The sequence below is a fragment of the Protopterus annectens genome, chromosome 4.part1 (genome assembly GCF_019279795.1).
Source record: "Protopterus annectens isolate FY-2018-M chromosome 4.part1, PAN1.0, whole genome shotgun sequence".
Lineage (NCBI taxonomy): Eukaryota > Metazoa > Chordata > Ceratodontiformes > Protopteridae > Protopterus > Protopterus annectens.
In genome coordinates this window covers 606,789,110-606,810,121 of record NC_056734.1, presented here as the reverse complement: position 1 = coordinate 606,810,121, position 21,012 = coordinate 606,789,110, and the positions used below count along the sequence as shown (strand labels likewise).

Sequence of the window (21,012 nt, the reverse complement as noted above, 5' to 3'; positions counted from 1 at the left end):
GAGTGGTGTAGTAGGTGTGGAGTCAGATTAGGGGCCCCATGAAATAATGCTAAGGCCACTCCTGACTGAGACCTAACCATAAATGTCCACAGTATATCAACCATAGAGACTTTCAATGAATTCTATAACATCCTGGATAATTGTGTCATAAAATCGTGTCTCCATCAGGCATAAATGTGAAGAGAAATTCTAAAACAATCCCCTTTGGTGAAACTGCAAAATCAGTGTGAAGATAGGAGAAGGCTGCCAACTTAGCCAGATATAATTTTGTAGATACTTCTGTCATTTGTAAATATTAATATAAGCCACAGGCTTGTTCTCTTAAATGAGAAAAATTGTGTTAAATGTGAAACTGCAAAAATGTAACAACAGTGCACTTTGCTGTAACAAAGCTGATAAGTCAATTCTTTGATGTCAAAACTCGGAGGCAAGATGTCTAGATAAAGGCATTCTGCCTATTGTTTTGAAACCTGGTGACTGATCTCCTCAGTGAGGCTCGGACTGACACCTCAGTGGAAAGAGTAGCAATGTCCCAGCAGCTATCTCCTACACAAGTTTGAGGAATCCGAGCAGTGTTACAGGAGTTTGGGGACATGTTGACTAGGAAACCAGGGTGCACCCACTTGGTGCAGCACCAGGTAGATACAGGACCCCAAATGCCTATTAGGCAGGCCCCTTATAGGGTGCCTGAGAGAGTCAAACAAACTCTGAGGGAGGAGATACAGGAGATGTTGGAACTAGGGGTGATTCAAGAGTCCAACAGTCCCTGGGCCTCCCCAGTGGTGCTGGTACAAAAGAAGGATGACAGCACCAGGTTCTGTGGGGACTACAGGAAATTAAATAGTCACACAGAGTCAGATGCTTACCCCATGCCTAGGACAGATGAGGCCCTAGAGTAGCTGGGTGGGGCTAAGTATCTTACAACCATTGATCTTACCAAGGGTTACTAGCAGGTGCCCTTGACTACCAGTGCTAGAGAGAAGTCAGCCTTTGTTACTCCCTTTGGCTGATATGAATTTACAAAGATACCCTTTAGGATGAAGAATGCCTCGGCAACTTTCCAGAGGGTGGTAGATCATATCCTAGCAGTAGCAGGAGGATTTGCTTTTGCTTACCTAGATGATATTGCCATCTACAGCTATTCCTGGCAAGAGCACCTTCAACATGTCAGAGAGGTGCTGGGCAGACTACAGAGGGCTGGGTTGACCATTAAGCTGAGAAAATGTCAGGTGGGTATAGCAGAGGTCTCCTACCTGGGACATAGAGTGAGAAGTGGTAAGATCAGGCCAGAACCTGCCAAAGTAGAAGCCATTCAGGCATGGCCTGCACCTGTTACCAAAAAGCAGGTGAGGGCATTCTTAGGGACAGCAGGATACTGCAGAAAGTTTGTCCCCAGTTATAGTACCATAGCTGCTCCCCTCACAGACCTGACGAGGAAGAACAGGCCAGATAAGGTAGTGTGGACCCCAGCATGTGAGCAGGCATTCCAGGAGCTTAAGGAAGCTTTGGGAGGACCCCATGTGTTAGCCAGTCCAGATTACAGCAAAGAATTTGTTGTGCAAGGTGGAAGCTGCGACCCATGGAGTGGGGGGCTGTACATAGCCAGATTTCTTCAGAGGGTGAAGAGCACCTCAGTGGGATTAGCAATACCAATGCAGATGGGCTGTTAAGACAGGGAATGGGGTAAGGTATACTCAGATAAACCTAACCCTCTCAAGCAACGTTTCTCAAGGGTCACTTGAAAACCTAGCTTGAGTTCCCCGGGGGGGGGGGGGTGAAGATAGGTGAAGGCTGCCAGCCTAACCAGATAGAATTTTGTAGATACTTCTGTCATTTGTAAATATTAATATAAGCCACAGGCTTGTTCTCCTAAATGGGAAAAAAATGTTGCTAAATGTGGAACTGCAAAAATGTAACAACAGTGCACTCTGCTGTAACAAAGCTGATAAGTCAATTCTTTGATGTTAAAACTCAGAGCTGAGATGTCGAGATAAATGCATTCTGCCTATTGTTTTTGAGGCCATAGTTAATGGCTAGACTTTGATGTATAATTTCTTTTATTGCTCTGGTTCCTGACCAGCTGCAAGATCAAAAGGGCTATTAACCTCTGAGAGTCTGTTCGCCTGGGAACCATAAAGAAGTGATGTAATCTGAAATGAATCAGTGGTACTGTGTTATCAATTTAAGGACAGAAAGAATGAGAGCATTTGTCTAGAGAACATCCAACTCACCACTCTGCCTGTGTTAAAATGTAAGTAGGATTTTAGAACTGTGTTTTTTCTTAGATATAGCTAGGAAATAGGAAAGCCACAGTGGTGCAGTGGTAGCGTTGTTGCCTCACAGCAAGAGGTTCTCCCATTCGATTCTCGGCTGGAGTGCCTTCTGTGTGGAGTCTGCATGTCCTCCCTGTGGTCAAGAGGCGTTCAAAAGACATGCGTAGAATGGGCGTGCCTTCATTGAAGGTTGGGTGTCAAGCTGGCACCTCGGCACCCATAAAAAAAAATCTACTGCCAATCATTAGTGGTCCAGAGTTCTGCTGTGGTGAACCCTAACCAGGAAAAGCCGAAAGAAAAACAACAAGATTACTTTGTTTTTCTGTGCTGTCAGAACTTTTCTACTGTATTATTTTAAGTATTTCTCTGTGATCTCTGAACTCTTGACTGGCACTGTGTAGTAAGAAGTATTGTCTTGTGTTTTTTTTAATTTATTATTAAATATTTTTAAACCTTTCAACTGTGGCTGTTTTGTGTAGAGATAATTTAAGCTCTAAGAGTACATTGCATGTATATAGTGATACTGTACCAAATCATTCCAAATAAGTCTTGACTGTTTGGTTGCACTTACCATTTGGATAATAATATTGCACAGTATAATTGGACACCCTTTTAAGGGCCTTTGAGTAGCTGATAAGTATTAGCTGGGTGGTAGCAGTGATTTCTACCATATAGTCTGGGTAAAAGGGGCACAGCTGGAGAACCTGTGCCAGCATTCCCCAGAAGTATCTGTGTGGTTGTATAAACTCTTATCTCAAAGTGTGTGTGTGTGTCAGCTACTTGGGCAGGGACACGAAGCACTAGTTAGACAGAGAGGATGCTGGAGGTTTTAGCTTGCCCACTAGGCTGAGATCTGAACCCTATAGCTGTGCCAGTGGGGAGTCTTACTGGGGACCTGGAGAGAAAGGGAGAAACCAGCCCCAGACCGACTGTGATCTTTGTGTGCTCTTAAGAAAAATTGTACTTTACTGTGTGTGTATTTATTATCCTTTCCCTATATGGACTCCCCTCACTGGTGTTAGTGGTGAGGATTGAGGCTCCTTGATTGCTGGGCCAGTGCATGGTGTCACAATCAGCAAACAATAAAAAAATAAAGAAAAGGTTCTAGTGAGCCTATAAATACTTAGAATATCAACAAGTAAAACCAACTTCAACAAAGTCCAAAAAAAATGTAAAAAGTTATCCACAAACCAAGGTCATTCTATGAGCATATTCTTACTGCAAGAACAGTGACATGTTTTAAAATTGTATAAGAAAAATTACAGACAACATCCTAAAAATATAGCAATCTTCAGGCAAATGGTGAATAATATTTTTGAACCACAAGATGTCATCAATATCATTGAAAATAAATTTAATACACATTTCAGCACTCTTGCCATTTATAACCATTACTTTTATGTCACTCAGGTGGTGACCCTCAAAACATACAAATCAGTACAAATCTGAATGAAATCAGAATACCAGTTGCACTGGCCCAGATAACTGGATAAAATTCCATGCAGTTTCCTTAGTGACATTAAGCAGAACCTAGTAGCCTCTTCTTCAAAGGCTATGTGACAAATGCCTCTTTGTGGGATATAGAAATGGGCAACAGTGGTCCCTATTTACAAGGATGGATCTACACTAAATCCCAGGGACTGTGGCTATATCAATATGGATTTGCAATAGGTAGTTTATGCCTCCTGAAATTATTTAACTTTTTTAGGGGACTATAACGACCTTGGGTGAAAGGTTTTTTATTTATACAACCCATGCAGATATTGCAAAAGCATTTGACCCTGTCAGTCACACAGAGTTTATAAAAATTAGTTTGAGATCATTGCTTAAACTGTCCATTAGACTGAAATTTGACTAATAAATCTTTCTGGTGAGGGTGTGTAGATAAACTCTCCATACTACTTGTGGCACATTTGGTACCCACTCAGTGGAGTGCCAAAAGAGTCCACACACAAGCTACTGACTTCATGGGATCTTTTTTCTCATACACAGAGCCTACTCTGGAAGAAGTAAGAACAGCACTAAAGAGAACTCAGCCAGTGACAGCAGGAGGCTTAGATGAGGTCACAGCAAATATGATCAAGATGTTGGGTAAGTCAGAGGGAGAAATGGCTCTTGAGGGTACTCATAGCAGTATGGAGTGCGAGGTGTATCCCAGGTGACTGCAGATTAAGCATTATTGTGCCAATCTACAAGAACAGAGGAGACATTCATGACTGTAGGCAATATAGAGGTACCACACTACTGTCACATAGCATAAAAGTGCTGGAGGGGAAGACCGATAAATAAATATACAGACTAGTAGAAAGAAAGATATTAAATAAGCAGTTCAGATTCAAATCAGGATACAGCACAACTGCCACAATGTTTGCAGCGAGATAGATAGTGAAGAAGAAGCAAGAGATAAGGAAAAAGTCCAACTGGGCATTCATAGACTTGGAGAAATCATATGACAAGGCCCCATGAAAGCTAATTTGGGTAGTTCTGTGGTCGTCTGAAATCCCAGAAACACTGGCAGAAGACGTGCAGACTATGTATATGGATCCAATAACATAAGTACAAGCAGTGTTTGGACTTTTAAAGAGGTGTCCAGTGGGAGTGGGGGATCATCAGGGTTCAGTTCTGAGCTCATTAATGTCATACTAGTGATAGACTGCATTAATAAACAGGTCATAGGGAACACATCAACAAAGCTGCTGTATGGAGATGATGAGGCATTAAAGGCAGACTCAGAACATGAACTTCAGAAAATAATAGGGGAACGGAATGCAAAGCTGAAGGCATATGGGATGAAACTTAGTACAGACAAGACAGTTATGGCAGGAAATGGGGAATTCATAAGAAACTGAAAATTGAGATAGAAGGGGAAAATAGTGGAATGGGGTTAACAGCTTCAAGTATCTGGGAGGGGTGGTTAAGGATAATGGAAGTCTGACTGAGGTGGTCAAAGCTAGACTCAGGGGAGCTGCTGCCATCTAGCACATAGAATTAGGGGTAAGGTGTGACAGAAGAATGCCAAAGAAGCTTAAAGGTAAGGTGTGCCAAACAATGGTGCAGCTGGTGCTTCTGTATGGTAAAATGTGGACAGTGAAGGGAGAACAGTTGAGAGGAAGCTAGAGGTGATGATGAAGTGGCTGAGATGGGTGGTAGGATGCACACTGTGGGACAGGTGAAGGAATGTTGATAGACCAGAACCAATTACAAAGAAAGTCAAATACAACATATTATGGTGGTTTGGGCACATGTGCAGGAAAGCAGAAGATGATTTGGTGAAGAAAATTTGGAAGATACAGGAAGAAGGCAAGAGAAAATGAGTACATCCAGCAAAGAGATAGATTGTGTGAGAGAAGACTTGAGATAGTTAGGCATGATTCTTGAAGAAGGTAAGAGAGTAGCACTGAATCGAGAGAAGTGTTGACAGTTGACCCAAACCCATGTAGAAAATGGGAAAAGAGAAGTTGATGATGATGACAGTTATAAGGCCAAATCATCTGGCTCTCTAGGTCTGCAGATCACTGCATGCTATGCAGCCTTGTTAAATTCTCCACAGGCACATTCATTTTTCAGAGAGGGTTAGACATAGCCTGCAACTGGTATACAAATAACAGCTTGTCACTAAATATAAATAAACATAGCGTAGTCACCTCTCACAAGCAAATGGTCCCTGGCAAATGCCACACTGAGAGTACCACTAAAGTTTCACTGTGGTATAAAGGACATTTGTACAATTAGAGATAGTCTCATTGATGACATATTGGCTGTCACAGCAGTAATAAAGACTCTTATGATACAAAGGAGAATTACTTGTTGTTCCTGGTAGTCTATTGTCCCTCTGAACATCTCACTTGCCCATCCAGGCATACGTAGAATATGGTGTCTCTGACTGCAGTGACTTGCCAAAACACATGATTTGGCTAAACAGGGTTTAAAGATTTCTTAGTAAAATAACTGGATGGTTTGACAGGCTGTAATAAAAAAAACTGTCTCTTTTTAGTGTCATAGTTCTTCTGAGGAGTAACCTTGCCTTGTTTTCTAGGACATGAAAGACACTTTCCTCTTCAAGGTTGTCTGAGATTAACAAAGGGAGGGCCAACGTTAATGGAAATGCAAATAAATGAATTCAACCTTCAGATCTCTGTAGACATAGTGAGAACTAAGTAGGTTTATAACCTGTCCAGGGCTTTCACCTTTTCCCTGCTTGTTTATTATGACTGTAATCACTCATTGCTCTTCTGGTATCCCAAGCATTCATTTCCATATATAATCTAGTCTCATCAACTACTTTACAGCCACAGCTCTGTCAACTCTTTGACTCTCCCTCCCATAACAAGTCATTTTTTTCTTCTATTATTATCCTAAATAACTTGATGTCTTCATCCATCTATATAGTCTTACAAATTGTATAGTCTATTCTTTCTGCTCACAGCTCAATGGGCCACCCTGCCACCTGTATCCTCATGGCATCATGATCTCCTTTTCAGAGCTTGCATTAATCCTGTCCCTACCACCTAAGTTCTCTAGCCCAGTTATCCTGCCATACTCTTGCCATTTAACTCTTCTGTTATTTAGGACTGTACCTCTTCCATGCAGGTGGTACAAACATTAAGTTTATAAAGTGCTATATCCCTAGAATGAATGCAGACATCCGTAAAAATGACATAAGCCACAAAAATCCCCAAGAAAGTAGGGAAAATAAGAACATATACACACACACACCTAAAAATCCAAGGAAAGAAAGGAAAATAAAAAAATCTCCATTTGTTAAAAACAGTCACATATTCTTTAAACAAAATGTATTAAAAGCCATATCGAGTAAAACCTTGTCTTGTTATATGACCACATGTTGAGGCTAGGTAAGTCGCACATCCTTGGAATGAGTGGGATCAATCCATCTTTAAATTAAGACTGGCAATGAAAAATGCTTAACTCACTGAAAAAGTACACAGTCATTCTTTCAGATCATTTTCCTGTAATTTTTCACCACTGCTCTATACGCGGTACATTTCACAGCTCTGCTTAGCCTTTCTGTACGTATAAAATAAACAATTTGTAAATTTTGTCTGACAAGAACCTTTCAAATAAAACTCTCCATTTTCTTTTCTCCTGTGAATTTTAACAGCATGTTTGATAAAAAGTGATTTTACGAACTTTTAAAAGGAAATTGCACTTTCATTTGCCCTTGGCTTATGACTACGTCTTTCATTTATAAGCAGAAAGAATGCGGTGGAATCAAACAAACCCAAGAAAAACTATAATGTAAAATAAAAAGGTGTTGCAGCTAGAGAGTAAACACACTTTAATGTACAAAACACAGATAGTAGGTAAGCGCTTTCGAGGTTGCCCTCTTCTTCAGACCTTAATAAAACAAACCATGTTCTAAAAGTTGAAATACTAGCAACAGCCAATAAGAACAGACATTAGCTAATGGAGTAAACCTCTTTTCTTCAAAAAAGGTTTTAAAGAGACAGCACTATTCAAGCCCGGTGGAACATATGCTTTAAAATCAACAATCCATCTTAGCTCAGTATACTCTGTCTCATTACATAAATCTCCCTCTCTTAAGCTTTCATTAATCTTCTGTAAAACCAAAAACTTAAAATTATGATTCTTATCACATTCAGATACATATTTGGCTAATGCATTAGTCATTTTGTTGTTACTTATATCATTCAAATGCTCCAATACTCTTTCCTTCAACATACGATTAGTCTTACCCATGTAAAAACTACTACATAGATTGCACTTAGCCATATATACTATATATACATTATGTCTTTCATTTATGTTAGTTTTGTGAACAGTTAAAATAATGCATTTCTTGTTTCTGTAACTGTTACTGCTGAAACTCATTGTGACTCTGAATGAAAAATGGCATTACTGGCACATTTTGTCCATTAAAGGACATCTGCACTGGGCTTGAGCAATGCTAATGTTTCTGAATAAATCTTGAGTGCATCTTCTGGTTTTGTCATGAGAAATGTGTTGCAAATCTGCAGAGGATATAAGATGATTATGATTCTAATATTTTATAATTAGTTTCTTCTCTGTTTTCTGTTGTAAAGAAGGCAATTATAAAAAAAGTAATTCTCTTCTCAATCTCTTCTCTGTCATTTAATTCCTTGAGAATCATTTATAACATAGCTCTCCAATTCATCCAGTTTAGTGGAAAATATTTTATCATTCATAATATACATAATACAGATATTTAGAGATTAAATTTTCATTTAGTAAGCCATAGTATTATCCTATTAGTAGTCATTTTTAATACAGTACCTTCACTAATTGCATCTCTTTTTAAAAGGCTTTTATTGATTATTATTGCATATGTATGTTTTCTGTGTAACAACACGTAAACAATCCTAATCAACAACAATGATACTAGCCGGATGGTGAGTATTCTGGGCTTAATTTTTTATCTGAACTGAACTGAAAACAAATAAGCTCTGTTCAAAATCCAACTAAACTTATGTTGTGCAACTTTGTCTGTATATCTATCTGTCTAGCTGTCTGTCTGCCTATCTATATACATACAGAATATCTGGTAGCTAGTGTTAATAGGGTAGCAGGTAATGTTTCTGTCTCACAGTAAAAGGTTCTTCAGTTCATTTCTCAGCTGTGGTGTGTTCCATGGGAATCTTCATGCTTTCACTGTGTTCATGGGGGTGTACCCCACTTTCCCCCATATTATAAAGATGTGCCATAAGGTGGCTCAATGACTCTAAACTGCTATAGGTGTGTGTGTGTGTGTGTGTGTGTGTGTGTGTGTGTGTGTGTGTGTGTGTGTGTGGTGTGTGTGTGATAAGGAAGCAATATCTGGCAATGTACTTCTGTTTCACCTTTGCTTTGCAAACTTTGCAGTTAGCAGTGGTTGCCCACATGGTTACTCTAGGGGTCAGATACATCTCATAAGAGTGCAAGCAAGGGTCAAATATCTGGTACTGTACATGTAGGGAACATGTTACCAGTAATCATGAAAATGAGTTCCTTAATCTCGCAGTATGTTTGATTTAATGCATCACTCAATCTAGAACCCCTGTGTATTCCATTTCCGTTTTTTTTTGTTTCATTAGTTTGAGCTACATTTTCTCATGTATTTCAGTGGGGTGCTGTAATTGTTGTCGATTAAATATGGATGTATATCACAAATAAAAAAAAATCCAATAAAATACTAAATGCCTAACCAAGGTTTCTGAAACTTGCTGGTCCTTTATCGAATTGTGTCATTGAAAAAGAGGAATATGCTGCTATTAAATTCAAATTTTCATGAAACTGCTCCAGTAAAATGTTCCTTTTAACTGACCATTAAAAGCACCAATAAAATACAAATTACAATAAACTGCCAACCATATCTTAATAATGAGTATTTCCTTTGTGCAGGTTTGATTGAAATGGCTTCATTCAAACCCAGAACATGTATAGCACTTAATATGCATTGCACGGCATTTACATGTAGAGTAATTCATTGCTATAATTTCTCCTAATGGGCTTAAAATGTAAAAAACTGCACATATGTTTCCACATGACATTTGATATGTATGCTGCTTGTTAATACCACAAGGTGACAAGGTGATCCATTGCAAGTGGTTATGTGAACCAGTCCCTTTGAATGACAGTTACCACAGACAGGGGTAATGAGATAACTGATGATAGACTGCAGTTCATAAAGAATCCCATCATGGGTCTTAAGAGCTGTAGCCAAAAGGGGCTGTTTCCATGACTGCATAACATATGATTTAAAGACGTGTTAGTAGCAATGAGGAAAGACCCCACTATCAGCTACTACATGTCTCTGAATAATGTGGTGTTACCTGTAGTGCTAATCAGCATTTTCCTGAGGTAGTCACGTCTGGAGGCATTGTATTGATACAGGCACCACCCTTATTCAGTCTTCCCACACATGCACACATTCAAACATGCACACACACACATACACACACACACACACACACACACACACACACACACACACACACACACACACACACACACACACACACACACACACACACACTTTCACATATTCATATCCCCATACCTCTTAATTATCCCTTAGTTTACTGCTTCCATGCCCCTTGTAAATCAAAGCTGATTTTAGTCAGTCGATGCCAGACATTACAGTTTCATTCTTTTTATTTTTCAGAAACTGCATCATGATGCTCTACATGTTGTTCTGATTTGGAGTAATAGTTTAAAAAATACCTGGTTTCATCTAGTGCTACTACTGGTTTGTCCAGCAGTCTTGAGCACAATCATTTCGAGGTATGGCAGCTATCAATGGATACAACCTCATCCTTCCCTACTGTTGTTTATTGTACAGAGTGTCCCTGATTCCTTCCCTACTGTTGTTGATTGTACAGAGTGTCCCTGATTTTGCCTTATTCCTGGTCTCTCCCAAGTAACTCACAGAGTGTCCCTAGTTTTGTCTTATTCCTGGCCTATTCCAAGTAACTCACAGAGTATCCCAAATTTTGTCTTATTCCTGGCCTATTCTAAGCAACTCACAGAGTGTCCCTGATTTTGCCTTATTCCTGACCTATCCTAAGTAACACCTTATTCCTGGACAATCCCAAGAAATTCATGGAGAGTCCTGATTTTGCCTTATTCCTGGTCTCTCCCAAGTAACTCACAGAGTGTCCCTGATTTTACCTTATTCCTGGTCTCTCCCAACTAACTTACAGAGTGTCCCTGATGTTATCTTATTCCTGGCCTATTCCAAGTAACTCACAGGGTGTCCCTGATTTTATCTTATTCCTGGCCTATTCCAAGTAACTCACAGGGTGTCCCTGATTTTGCCCTATTCCTGGCCTATCCCAAGTAACAACTTATTCCTAGCCAATCCCAAGAAACTCACGGAATATCCCTGATTTTCCCTTATTCCTGGTCTCTCCCAAGTAACTCACAGAGTGTCCCTGGTTTTGCCTTATTCCAGGCTTATCCTAAGTAACACCTTATTCCTGGACAATCCCAAGAAATTCATGGAGTGTCCTGATTTTGCCTTATTCCTGGTCTCTCCCATGTAACTCACAGAGTGTCTCTGATTTTGCCTTATTTCTGGTCTCTCCCAACTAACTCACATAGTGTCCCTGATTTTGTCTTATTCCTGGCCTATTCCAAGTAACTCACAGGGTGTCCCTGATTTGGCCCTCTTCTTGGCCTATCCCACGTAACATCTTATTCCTAGCCAATCCCAAGAAACTCACAGGGTGTTCCTGATTTTGCCTTATTCCTGGTCTTTCCCAAGTAACTCACAATCAGTTACAGTCAGTCAGTAATAGCAGACATTAACATTTCATAATTCTTATTATTCAGAAAGTAAAGCTTAATACCAGAGTTGCTTTGCAGTGCGCAGGACTAAAGCACTGTTAATAAGGTTACTTTAGAGCCAAGACTAGGTGATTTGAATGATTTTCTCTATTGTTCTTTTCTTTTTTATATGACTTAGAGTAATATTTAAAAGTGTCCATGGTGTCTAATGTTGGAGTAGAAGGATGAAACTCTGCTTACTTTTAAACGTGTTTCCTGTGCCAAGGATACAGAGTTTGAAGTTTTCCCCTTGCCTTAATTTTTTTAAGTGAGTTAAGGTAATATTTTAATGAGAGTTCCTGGTATCTAATATTAACACCCCCATAGATCTTGTGTCTTTCGTTTTGAAAAACCTGTTGTTCTGGTAACATTTTAAATGACTTTAGAGTCATTTTTCATATCCCTTGTACCTAGTGTATCCCCAAGTCCATGCATGTTTTGTGCTACAAAACTGTTGTTTTATTAACTTTTTAAGCAACTTTAGAGTCATAGCTGGCTTTAGGCACCAGCGAACCCTGCAGTCACTGGGGGCCCCCAATTACAGCAAGTTATCATATCTTGATATTTTGTAACATGTCTGTCAAATCAACAAAAACTAGTAAAGCAATCTTGTAAACTTAATACACCAGGTGGGTAATAACTCTTATTTAGTTTGCCTCTAAAATTCAAAGGTATCTCTGGTTATACTACTCTATCTTATCAAGTAACAGGTTTCACAATTCCATTAAATACTTTACCACTGACATAGTGCTTCCAGCTTAGTTAAAACCTGGTGGTGAATATTCTCTTCAATAAAACTAACAACATAGCTAGCTTTAGGTACCTGCAATGGGTCTATATTAAATAATCGAAATGTACTTACCTTGAACATCTATTCATTGACACAAAAACAGTGCAATTCACTTCCGCTAATAACAACATCTTTCCTAGGGTAAGAAAGTCATTGGCCAACACCACAACTTTGCCCTTTTCCCCACTGTAGTGTGATCTCAGAGTTGGTATATATAGTTAGGGGGTGGGGCACAACCCCCCCACATTGGGAGGTGTGGGAGGCGAAGCCCCTCAATTCGTTGGGTTTGATTTTGTGCAATGTGTGTTGTGGTGTTACGGTGAACAAGTGGTTACTTACCCTTGCAAGATTTTTGATGTTCGCTGAAGTGTGTTTCACTGTTCCAGTGTCGATGAATAGGTGTTTGAAGTAAGTACATTTTGATTACTACAGACCCACCTGCAATACCAGTAGCTACAGGGGGTCCCCTTACTCATCCTTGACAGTGTGGGGGGCCCCACAAAATCTGCTGCTGGTTGAGGAAAAATAAAGAGAAAAAATGTATTTATTTTCTGATTAGCCTCTTTAACCCGAACAGGCTGTGATATGGGGATCTTAGGATAAAGCTAATAATGAACATGAGCAAAGTAAGCATTAGAGAGATCAACAGCCCAGAGTGACTGACCTCAGTGCAAACATTGGGTTTTAAGAAGAGCTGATGCCTCTGATCTGCAGGGATGCTTTTCTTTTTCAGGGAGTCTATAAAATCTGTCAGGACACCAGATACAATAACTCTCAACATTTTTGCTGAAGATTTCTGTGCAATGCCAAAAATATTAGCAGAATAAAGGCTCAAAATCAGGAACATATTTTAAATATCACTCTAATTCACTTAGAAAGTTAATAGAATAACACCTTTGGCATCAACATACATTTTTGAACACTAAGAAGTATAAAACTCATGCCTGGATTTATTGACTGTCTGTAATTCTGAATGATTTATACCAAATCAGACTTTTTATGAAGGAGAGGGCAAAACTATGAGCAAAATCATGTAAGGTCTCTGAAGTCAGGGACAGTGACAGGTATGCATTACTCATTGATGAAGTAAATACAAGTGACTTAACCCTCCTGCTGTTTGATGACTGCTAAACAACAGCCATTGATCTGTGGCAGTGCCAGTGTTGCACAATGTATTGCTATTTGCTGAAATTAATACATAACATGTACTGCTATGGCTTGTGCATTTGTTTGTGTGTGTGTCTATGTAAAAAATATCACTGATTTTTATCTGTGGACACACCTGGGACAAATGCATTACTTTTCTGGGTAGCAGTAAAAATGCAGTTAATAAGTAATTATTTTCAAAAGTAAGGCATAAAATATGTCACACAACATTCAGACAGTTGCATCTTCTAGTAGTCTGGGGGCCTCCACAACCCAAACACCTTCTAAATGTTTGTAGCATGAACTGAAAGGTTGCTTGTGGGGTGACAGCTACAGGGTGATACTTAGATTGGAAGCTCCTAGGTGCCCCAAACTTAATGTTTGCTGGGGCCCCCAAAATGCTAACACCTGTCCTGTTTAGAATAATAATTAAGGAGTATACCTGGTGTCTGGTGTTCCCTCCTCCAGGTTTGCAAGATTTGACTGTTAGTGTAGAAGAAGAGTTTAGGAGTATGGTAATCCCCTGTGTGCGTGCTCGTGCACGCACACACACACACACACACACACACACACACACACACACACACACACACACACACACACACACACACACACACACACACACACACACACAACACACACACACACACACACACACACATACCTACCTTACCTATTCCCTAACTAATTCCTACAGTGAGTGCCCATGCAGACACATAGTTAGACACATACTTGCATTGCATGCATGCTGCCACACACACACACACACACACACACACACACACACACACACACACACACACACACACACACACACACACACACACACACATACACACTCTCTCTCTCTCTCACATCCCCCACCACCATCTCTCCACAGATGCTCAACTGAGCTTACCTTTTATGAGGGTTTCCCCACTGACTACAATGGAGGAATATAGTTTTTTGTAGTGTTCATTATAGTTGTTTTGAAAGTAAATACAAGATAAAATGTAAAATATTTTACCCATAATACGTTTATCTATATCAGTTGTACCAACAATTTTGTATAATGAGAAATATTTAAGAAATATTTAGTAAAAGACTCTGGTAGCTGTTGATCAAATCAATTAGTTTATGTAACCATTTCATAATGCTATATTTTATGTGGGGGAAACTAAAAGTACCCTAATGGAGCACATTAGGAATTCCGAAAAATGAAAAATGTCAAATGCATTTTGTAAACATGATATATCAGTTGATCATATGTGTAATGTTAAATTTCATAATTTGAAAATGTCATTTAAAAATCTACTTGGGGGGAAATTTTAACAATGAATGGCTGGACAAAGGAATGATGTTGTAATGCAAAGTAAATACTTATCATGGTCTGGATTTGAATGTAAGCATTTAAATCAAGTATGTACTAAGTTAAAGATACACCATGAAGATCTGATTGGTAGTTTACATGTTATATTTTTAATTTTATTTGTGCATTTAAATCATCATTAGTATTTATTAATGGCATGCTCTCAGTTATTGAATTTTATGACTTCATAAAAGACCAGCCATCTCTAAACGTTTTGGACAGCAATTGGTCTTATTATTATTTTTGTGCAATAAAGTTGTTTTTTTTCTTGAGTAGTGTTGTCCAGCATGTTTTAGTATTATCATAATTATGCCATGTTTTTTTTATATTGTTTGAATTTTTTAGTGCAGGTTTTGTGAGTACTGAAAAATCATTTTTTAAATCATCTTTATTATAACTTTTTATAGAAATTGTCATTTGATGGAAAAAAGAAACCTCTTCAGCTATCCAGTTTAACAAATTATGAAGTTTCAACATAGCAAATAACACCAAAACTAGGCACATTATAAAATACAGTATAAACTTCTTAATGCATAACATCTTCAAACATATCCATTAATTACCTGTGTATAAAAAACATTTTGATGTCTCATCCACACCAATAACATCATAGGTCCTGAATAAGAAAAAAAAGAACTCACCTGTCTAGCTTACATTTTTACTGCTGTGAGGCTTCTTCAGTGTAAGATATAACCTTAACATTACCTCCTTACCCCAGTTAACAGGTAAAGCAATGCCTAAGCTGTTATCCATGGAGAACCACATGCTGGGTCTCCCTATGTCCACCCATTTACTCTGTAACTTGTAAAAATCTTCCAAACGTTGGCTATCAAATCATCTCTATACTAGTTAAACATAATAAACTCAAATGTATTCGATTGCTGGTCTACCCATTGTAGTACAGGAACTTAACTCATCCCATGTACTATTATATTAATACACAAACCTCTTAATTAAAGTGGGTGTGCAATCCTGGTATTACTTTCATTCACTCTTTCTGCTAAACTTCCTGCTATCGTATAATGATTTACACACCTAAGTATTTGAAATCAGGTAAAATATTAGTATGTTTAATTAATATCCGGTAAGGAACAACTAAAAATGTATTCATCAAACCACCCTTTACATCAAACCACCCTTTACATTTTTATGTGCATTCTTGAAATGCAATTCAAAATCTTTCCACCCAGGCCAAATACTTTTCAAAAGTACAGGTTTTGTACAGAAAACCAGCTCCCTGTTAAAATCATCATCTCAATAACATTATCTTTATGGACCCTGTTTAATAACCCTACTATGACTATACTGTCTAGTGAGCACACACTGAAAACCCATAGCCCAGTTATCTATCTTAATTAGAAAAACTATCTCAATGGCTATTGGGTAAATCTTCCTGTTAGAACATAATCCCAAACAAAGATGAGTCAAGAAAGCAGTCAGAGCAACAATCTAACTTTGGTGAAACCATGACAAAAAAATATATATATTCACCTTATTCATCATCATTGAACTAAATATCTACACAAAGTTACACATTTATTGCACAGTTTAAAATGTAGTCAAAGACACATGCCTCAGGTCTCAGTCCGCCAACAGCAGTCCTGCTTTCTTTTTATTATCACAACTGGATTTCCCACAGATGTATATTATAAACAACTTGAATTACTTTCACATCCATAGGGCACCCTTTCATTGCATACTTCTCTATATGTTGTCACTAACAATGCTTAATTTTTTTCCATTCTAGACATATAGTGTTGACCTTCAAGTCTCAGACAGTGCCAGCACAGGGACAGCTTACCTCTGTGGGGTGAAGACTAACTCAGGGACAATTGGGATCAGTGCTGCTGCCCGAAATGGTGTCTGTAAGTCACAGTTTGGAAACGAAGTCACATCGATCCTGAATTGGGCCAAGGATGAAGGTTAGTGACATATGCCATGCTGATCTGACATGATGTTTTTTTATCAGCACTTGTATTCAGGTCGGAGAGGGATTGCAAGACAGTTACAGTTTTGGGATGCTGCATTATGGCTCAGCTAGATGGAAAAAGTGTTTAAGTTTCTGATAAAAACATGTACAGTGTTGTAAAACAGCTAAAATATTTGAAAAGAAACAGTGTGCAAGGTTACACCTTCAATTTATTTTCCAACCTGCCTATTTCACTGTTTAAAAAGGTCTCTGTCTCTCTCTTCTGCCTTTGCCTCTTAAGAAAATTATTATTTGAATGGCTTCTGCTGGCTATGGATATGTTGCCTGCACAACAGTTAATATCATATCTGGAACTCCCGCTACTCTGGTGGGAAGATTATACTTTAGTTATCTATCCTGACAGGGAAAGAGCTTTAAAACTGAGTTGAATCTCCATTTCTGTGATATTGGAGGATAGGGCAAAAAGGTACTCTACAGATAACATGCAGTGTTTGGGGGGGGGGGGGTTGATGGTTATTTAAGTCTGAGAACACCAGTTAGATGCCACGTAGAAATTCAGTAGGAAGAAAAATGTGCTGCTGAAAAGTCCAGCAGAACTAGAATTGGAGTCCTTTGCCCTATGCTGTTTCTAATGTCATACATCGCCTGTTGAAAGGGGCTAAACTTGTGATTTTGGAAAAGATTGTCTCCCTTATCTTTCCATAATAGTTCTCACTCCTTGATCAAGTGTATTCCAAAAGCACTGGTGCACAAAGGGTTGGGACAAAACTGGATCTTGCACATAAAATACTATCACTGAGGCTTATCTGTAGTGGACTGTACCTCTCCTGAGGCCCAGCTACAGCTGTAGCCACCTTGACTAGCAGATTCTGTCTATAGATAACAGCCTCAATCGAGAGAGATTAAAATCTTGTTATAGATGTAACATACCCCTATGCCTATTTTAAACATTGCATTTTCTCTGGAGTAATGTGTAAAATCTAAATGACTACAATGCCCATTCCTTTTCTCTTTAAAACTGATGTCTCCAGAAAATTCTTACTCGTTTCCAAAAATTTTTTTCTTAAAATTTCAAGATTATAATGGTGATGGTGTAATGAACTTCTTAAAGTTATCATAGCACAGAGAAGATTCATAAATTAAAATAGTTTAAAGGCAGATTCAGATCATAATAACCTTGCTAATAACCCTGCTGTCAGGGCAACTCCTGCTTAAAGGAGTCAGAAGAAGTCAGGCCTGGGATGAATTTACAGGCACCCAACCGATTGTCAAGATTTTTCCTAAAAGAAGCAAGCGTATCACTCTGTTTTATATGTAACGGAGGATCATCACAGAGATGGGGAAGCACTGAGTAATAATTTTGTCCCTTCAGCATCTCTTATTTATTGATGGAGGGTCAAACCATTGGTTTGAGTGTTGGTGGAGCCATTTGTTTTGTGAAGGTGTTATAAAACCATGTGCAGATTAAGCAAGCAATAATGCACAACAGGATGCGTTTTACTGTGTAAATAATACCCACCAAGGGGTGTTATGAGTGGCGGTGGGCCTCTACGCCCCTGGCAGGGTGTTATTATTTAAACAGTAACACACACCCTGGAGGGCATTATTGTGCTTAGAGAATGGGCTGTCTGTAAAACTGTTGTGTTTTATTTATTTTTTTTTTTTTATTACTATATTATTTTTGTATTTATTTTTGATGTAAAATAGTTCCTCTGCCTAATGTTTCAAAGTTGCTGTAGTATATGTAAATGGCGGTAGAGGAAGCATTTTACATCCAAAATATAAATTAAAAAAAATATCTAGATGTTTACTTTATTTTTTGGCCCCTTACTCCTAAAATGTGTGGCTTGTTGCCAGTCATTGGGGATTGAAGCAACTAAATAATAACATACATTTGACTTTCAGACTTTATTTCATTCAGAAAATTCATGTCAACACAAATCATGTTATTTAAGCTAGTTTGTAATTTTATAATAACAATATTTAAAATCTGTTCCTATTTCTGAGCTTTTGTTCCTCCTTTATTTTAAGCTTTATCTAGATTTCCTGAGCTAAGAGGCCAAGAGGTACGCAAACCTCTTTACTGCTGCAGCCACTGGTCCATCAAGCTCATTCTCTCTCTCTCATACATACACACTCTTGCACTTCAGAAAATGCATGCAAACACAAATCCTATTATTTAAGCAACTTTGTGATTTTTATAACAGCAATAATTAAAATATGTTCCTAATTTGAGCCTTTATCCCCCCTTTATTTTAGGCTTTATCCAGATATCTTGAGCTAAGAGGTTGAGAAGTATGCAAGCCTCTTAACAATTCCTGCTGCCAGTACTCAATCACTTTCACTCTTCACTGTCTCTCTCTCTCTGTCTCTCTGTCTCTCTCTCTCTCTCTCACACACACACACACACACACACACACACACACACACACACACACACACACACACACACACACACACACACACACACCTCACTTTCATGCACGCAAGTATGCATGCGCTCACACACAGACAGATACACAAACACACACACAGAAACATAACCACAAACACATACACAAACACACACTTTTTTCATAGGTTCATAGGTTCATAGGTTCATAGGTTCATACTAGGCTATCTGCCCTAGGGCATTTATAAGCCTAGCCAGAGTGTGTTTGGCTTTCACCACCCATTTTAAATGAATTTTGCTATGCCCTTTTTCGAGGTTAGTATACTGTGCCTCTGTCTAACAGTGACACAGAAGTGATACTGGGGTAAACCTACGATCTCCCATCCACTCATCAAGATTCCTCTTGAAGAGAATCAATGAGGGACTCTGCCTAACCTGGGCTGGGATTTTATTCCAGAGTGAAGGGAGCCTCTGGGTTATGAATCTGTCCCTCCAGCATGTCCTATTTATTTCAGTGCTGAGGTTCAAGTCTCTCGAGCGCGTAGCTTGATGGGATTTGGATTTTCTGAGGTGCAGCATGTCCATTAATCCTGGGTTGGACATGGCTTTATACGTCAGGCACAGATCGCCTCTGAGCAGGCGGTATGCCACTGAGTAGAGCTGGAGTTTCTTTAACCGGGCAGCATATGGCATCTGTTTGAGCCCTTTGATCCTCTTGGTGAGGTACTTTTGAGGTCTTTCCAGTTGCTGCAGGTGTCTGGTAAGGTACATCCAAAAAGGGGCATTGTACTCAATTATGGGCCTGATGAGGGATGAGTAAAGAGGCACGATGACCTCCCCTGATCTAGATGTGAATCCCTTCATGATTAGGTGGGCTATATAAAATGTTTTTCTAACCATTTTGGCCACGTGGTTTTCAAATGAGAGATTGCTATCAATTTGGGTCCCCAGGTCCCTAATTACTTCTTCTGTACTTAATGGATTACCACCTATGTGGTAATTTGTGGGCACTTTGTTTTTGCCAAAGGGGATGACTATACACTTTTTGGCATTTAGCTTGAGGACATGGGTCTGGCACCAGTTGTCTGTTTCTATGAGGCCCTTTTGTAGAATGCTTGTGTCTGCTGGAGAGTCGATTATGGCACCTAGTTTGCAGTCATCTGCGAACTTGGTCAGCCACAGTCCTTCCATGTTGGCCTGTACCTCCGAGAAATATATACCGAACAAGAGAGGTCCCAGGACTGAGCCTTGTGGGATGCCACTTGTAACTGGTTTGGAGTCTGACATGGCTCCAGCAATTCTAATCATGTGGGTTCTGTCCTTGAGCCAGTTTGCAACCCATCTAGTGACATAGGGGTTCATATTTAAGCTGGTGAGCTTATCTATAATGCCCGAGTGGGGTATTGTATCAAAGGCTTTTGCGAGGTCCAGGTAAGCTGTGTGGACCACCTTCCCCTCGTCAATGGCCTTGGTGACTGTTTCAAAGAACTCAACCAGGTTTATGAGGCAGGATCTGCCCTTAACAAAGCCAAACTGGGTAGGATCCAGTGTCTGTAGGTCCCCAATACCTTTATTTATGAGGTCCATGATGATCCTTTCCATAGATTTGCAGAACAAGCTAGTCAGGCTTATGGGGCAACAGTTTCCATGATCCGTTGAGGCACCTCCTTTGTGGAGAGGGACCACTGTTGCTGTACGCCACTCTTTGGGTACATATCCTGTAGTAAGGCTGAGACTGAACAGTAGTTTTATGTTTGGGTTTAGCTCTTTTTGGAGTTCATGTAGGATACAGCCCAGGACACCGTCTGGTCCCATTGATGCTGTGTTTTT

At 39.2% G+C, this 21,012-nt stretch overlaps 1 protein-coding gene across 1 annotated transcript in view; it reads left to right on the top strand.

The window, feature by feature from the left end:
* LOC122801254 (alkaline phosphatase-like) overlaps window positions 1-21,012 on the top strand; it is a 327,942-nt gene that overhangs the window by 28,180 nt on the left and 278,750 nt on the right. The window contains exon 4 of the mRNA XM_044070806.1: window positions 16,608-16,782. Within this exon, the coding sequence (XP_043926741.1) occupies window positions 16,608-16,782 (175 nt within the window). The remainder of the gene's footprint in view (window positions 1-16,607; window positions 16,783-21,012) is intronic.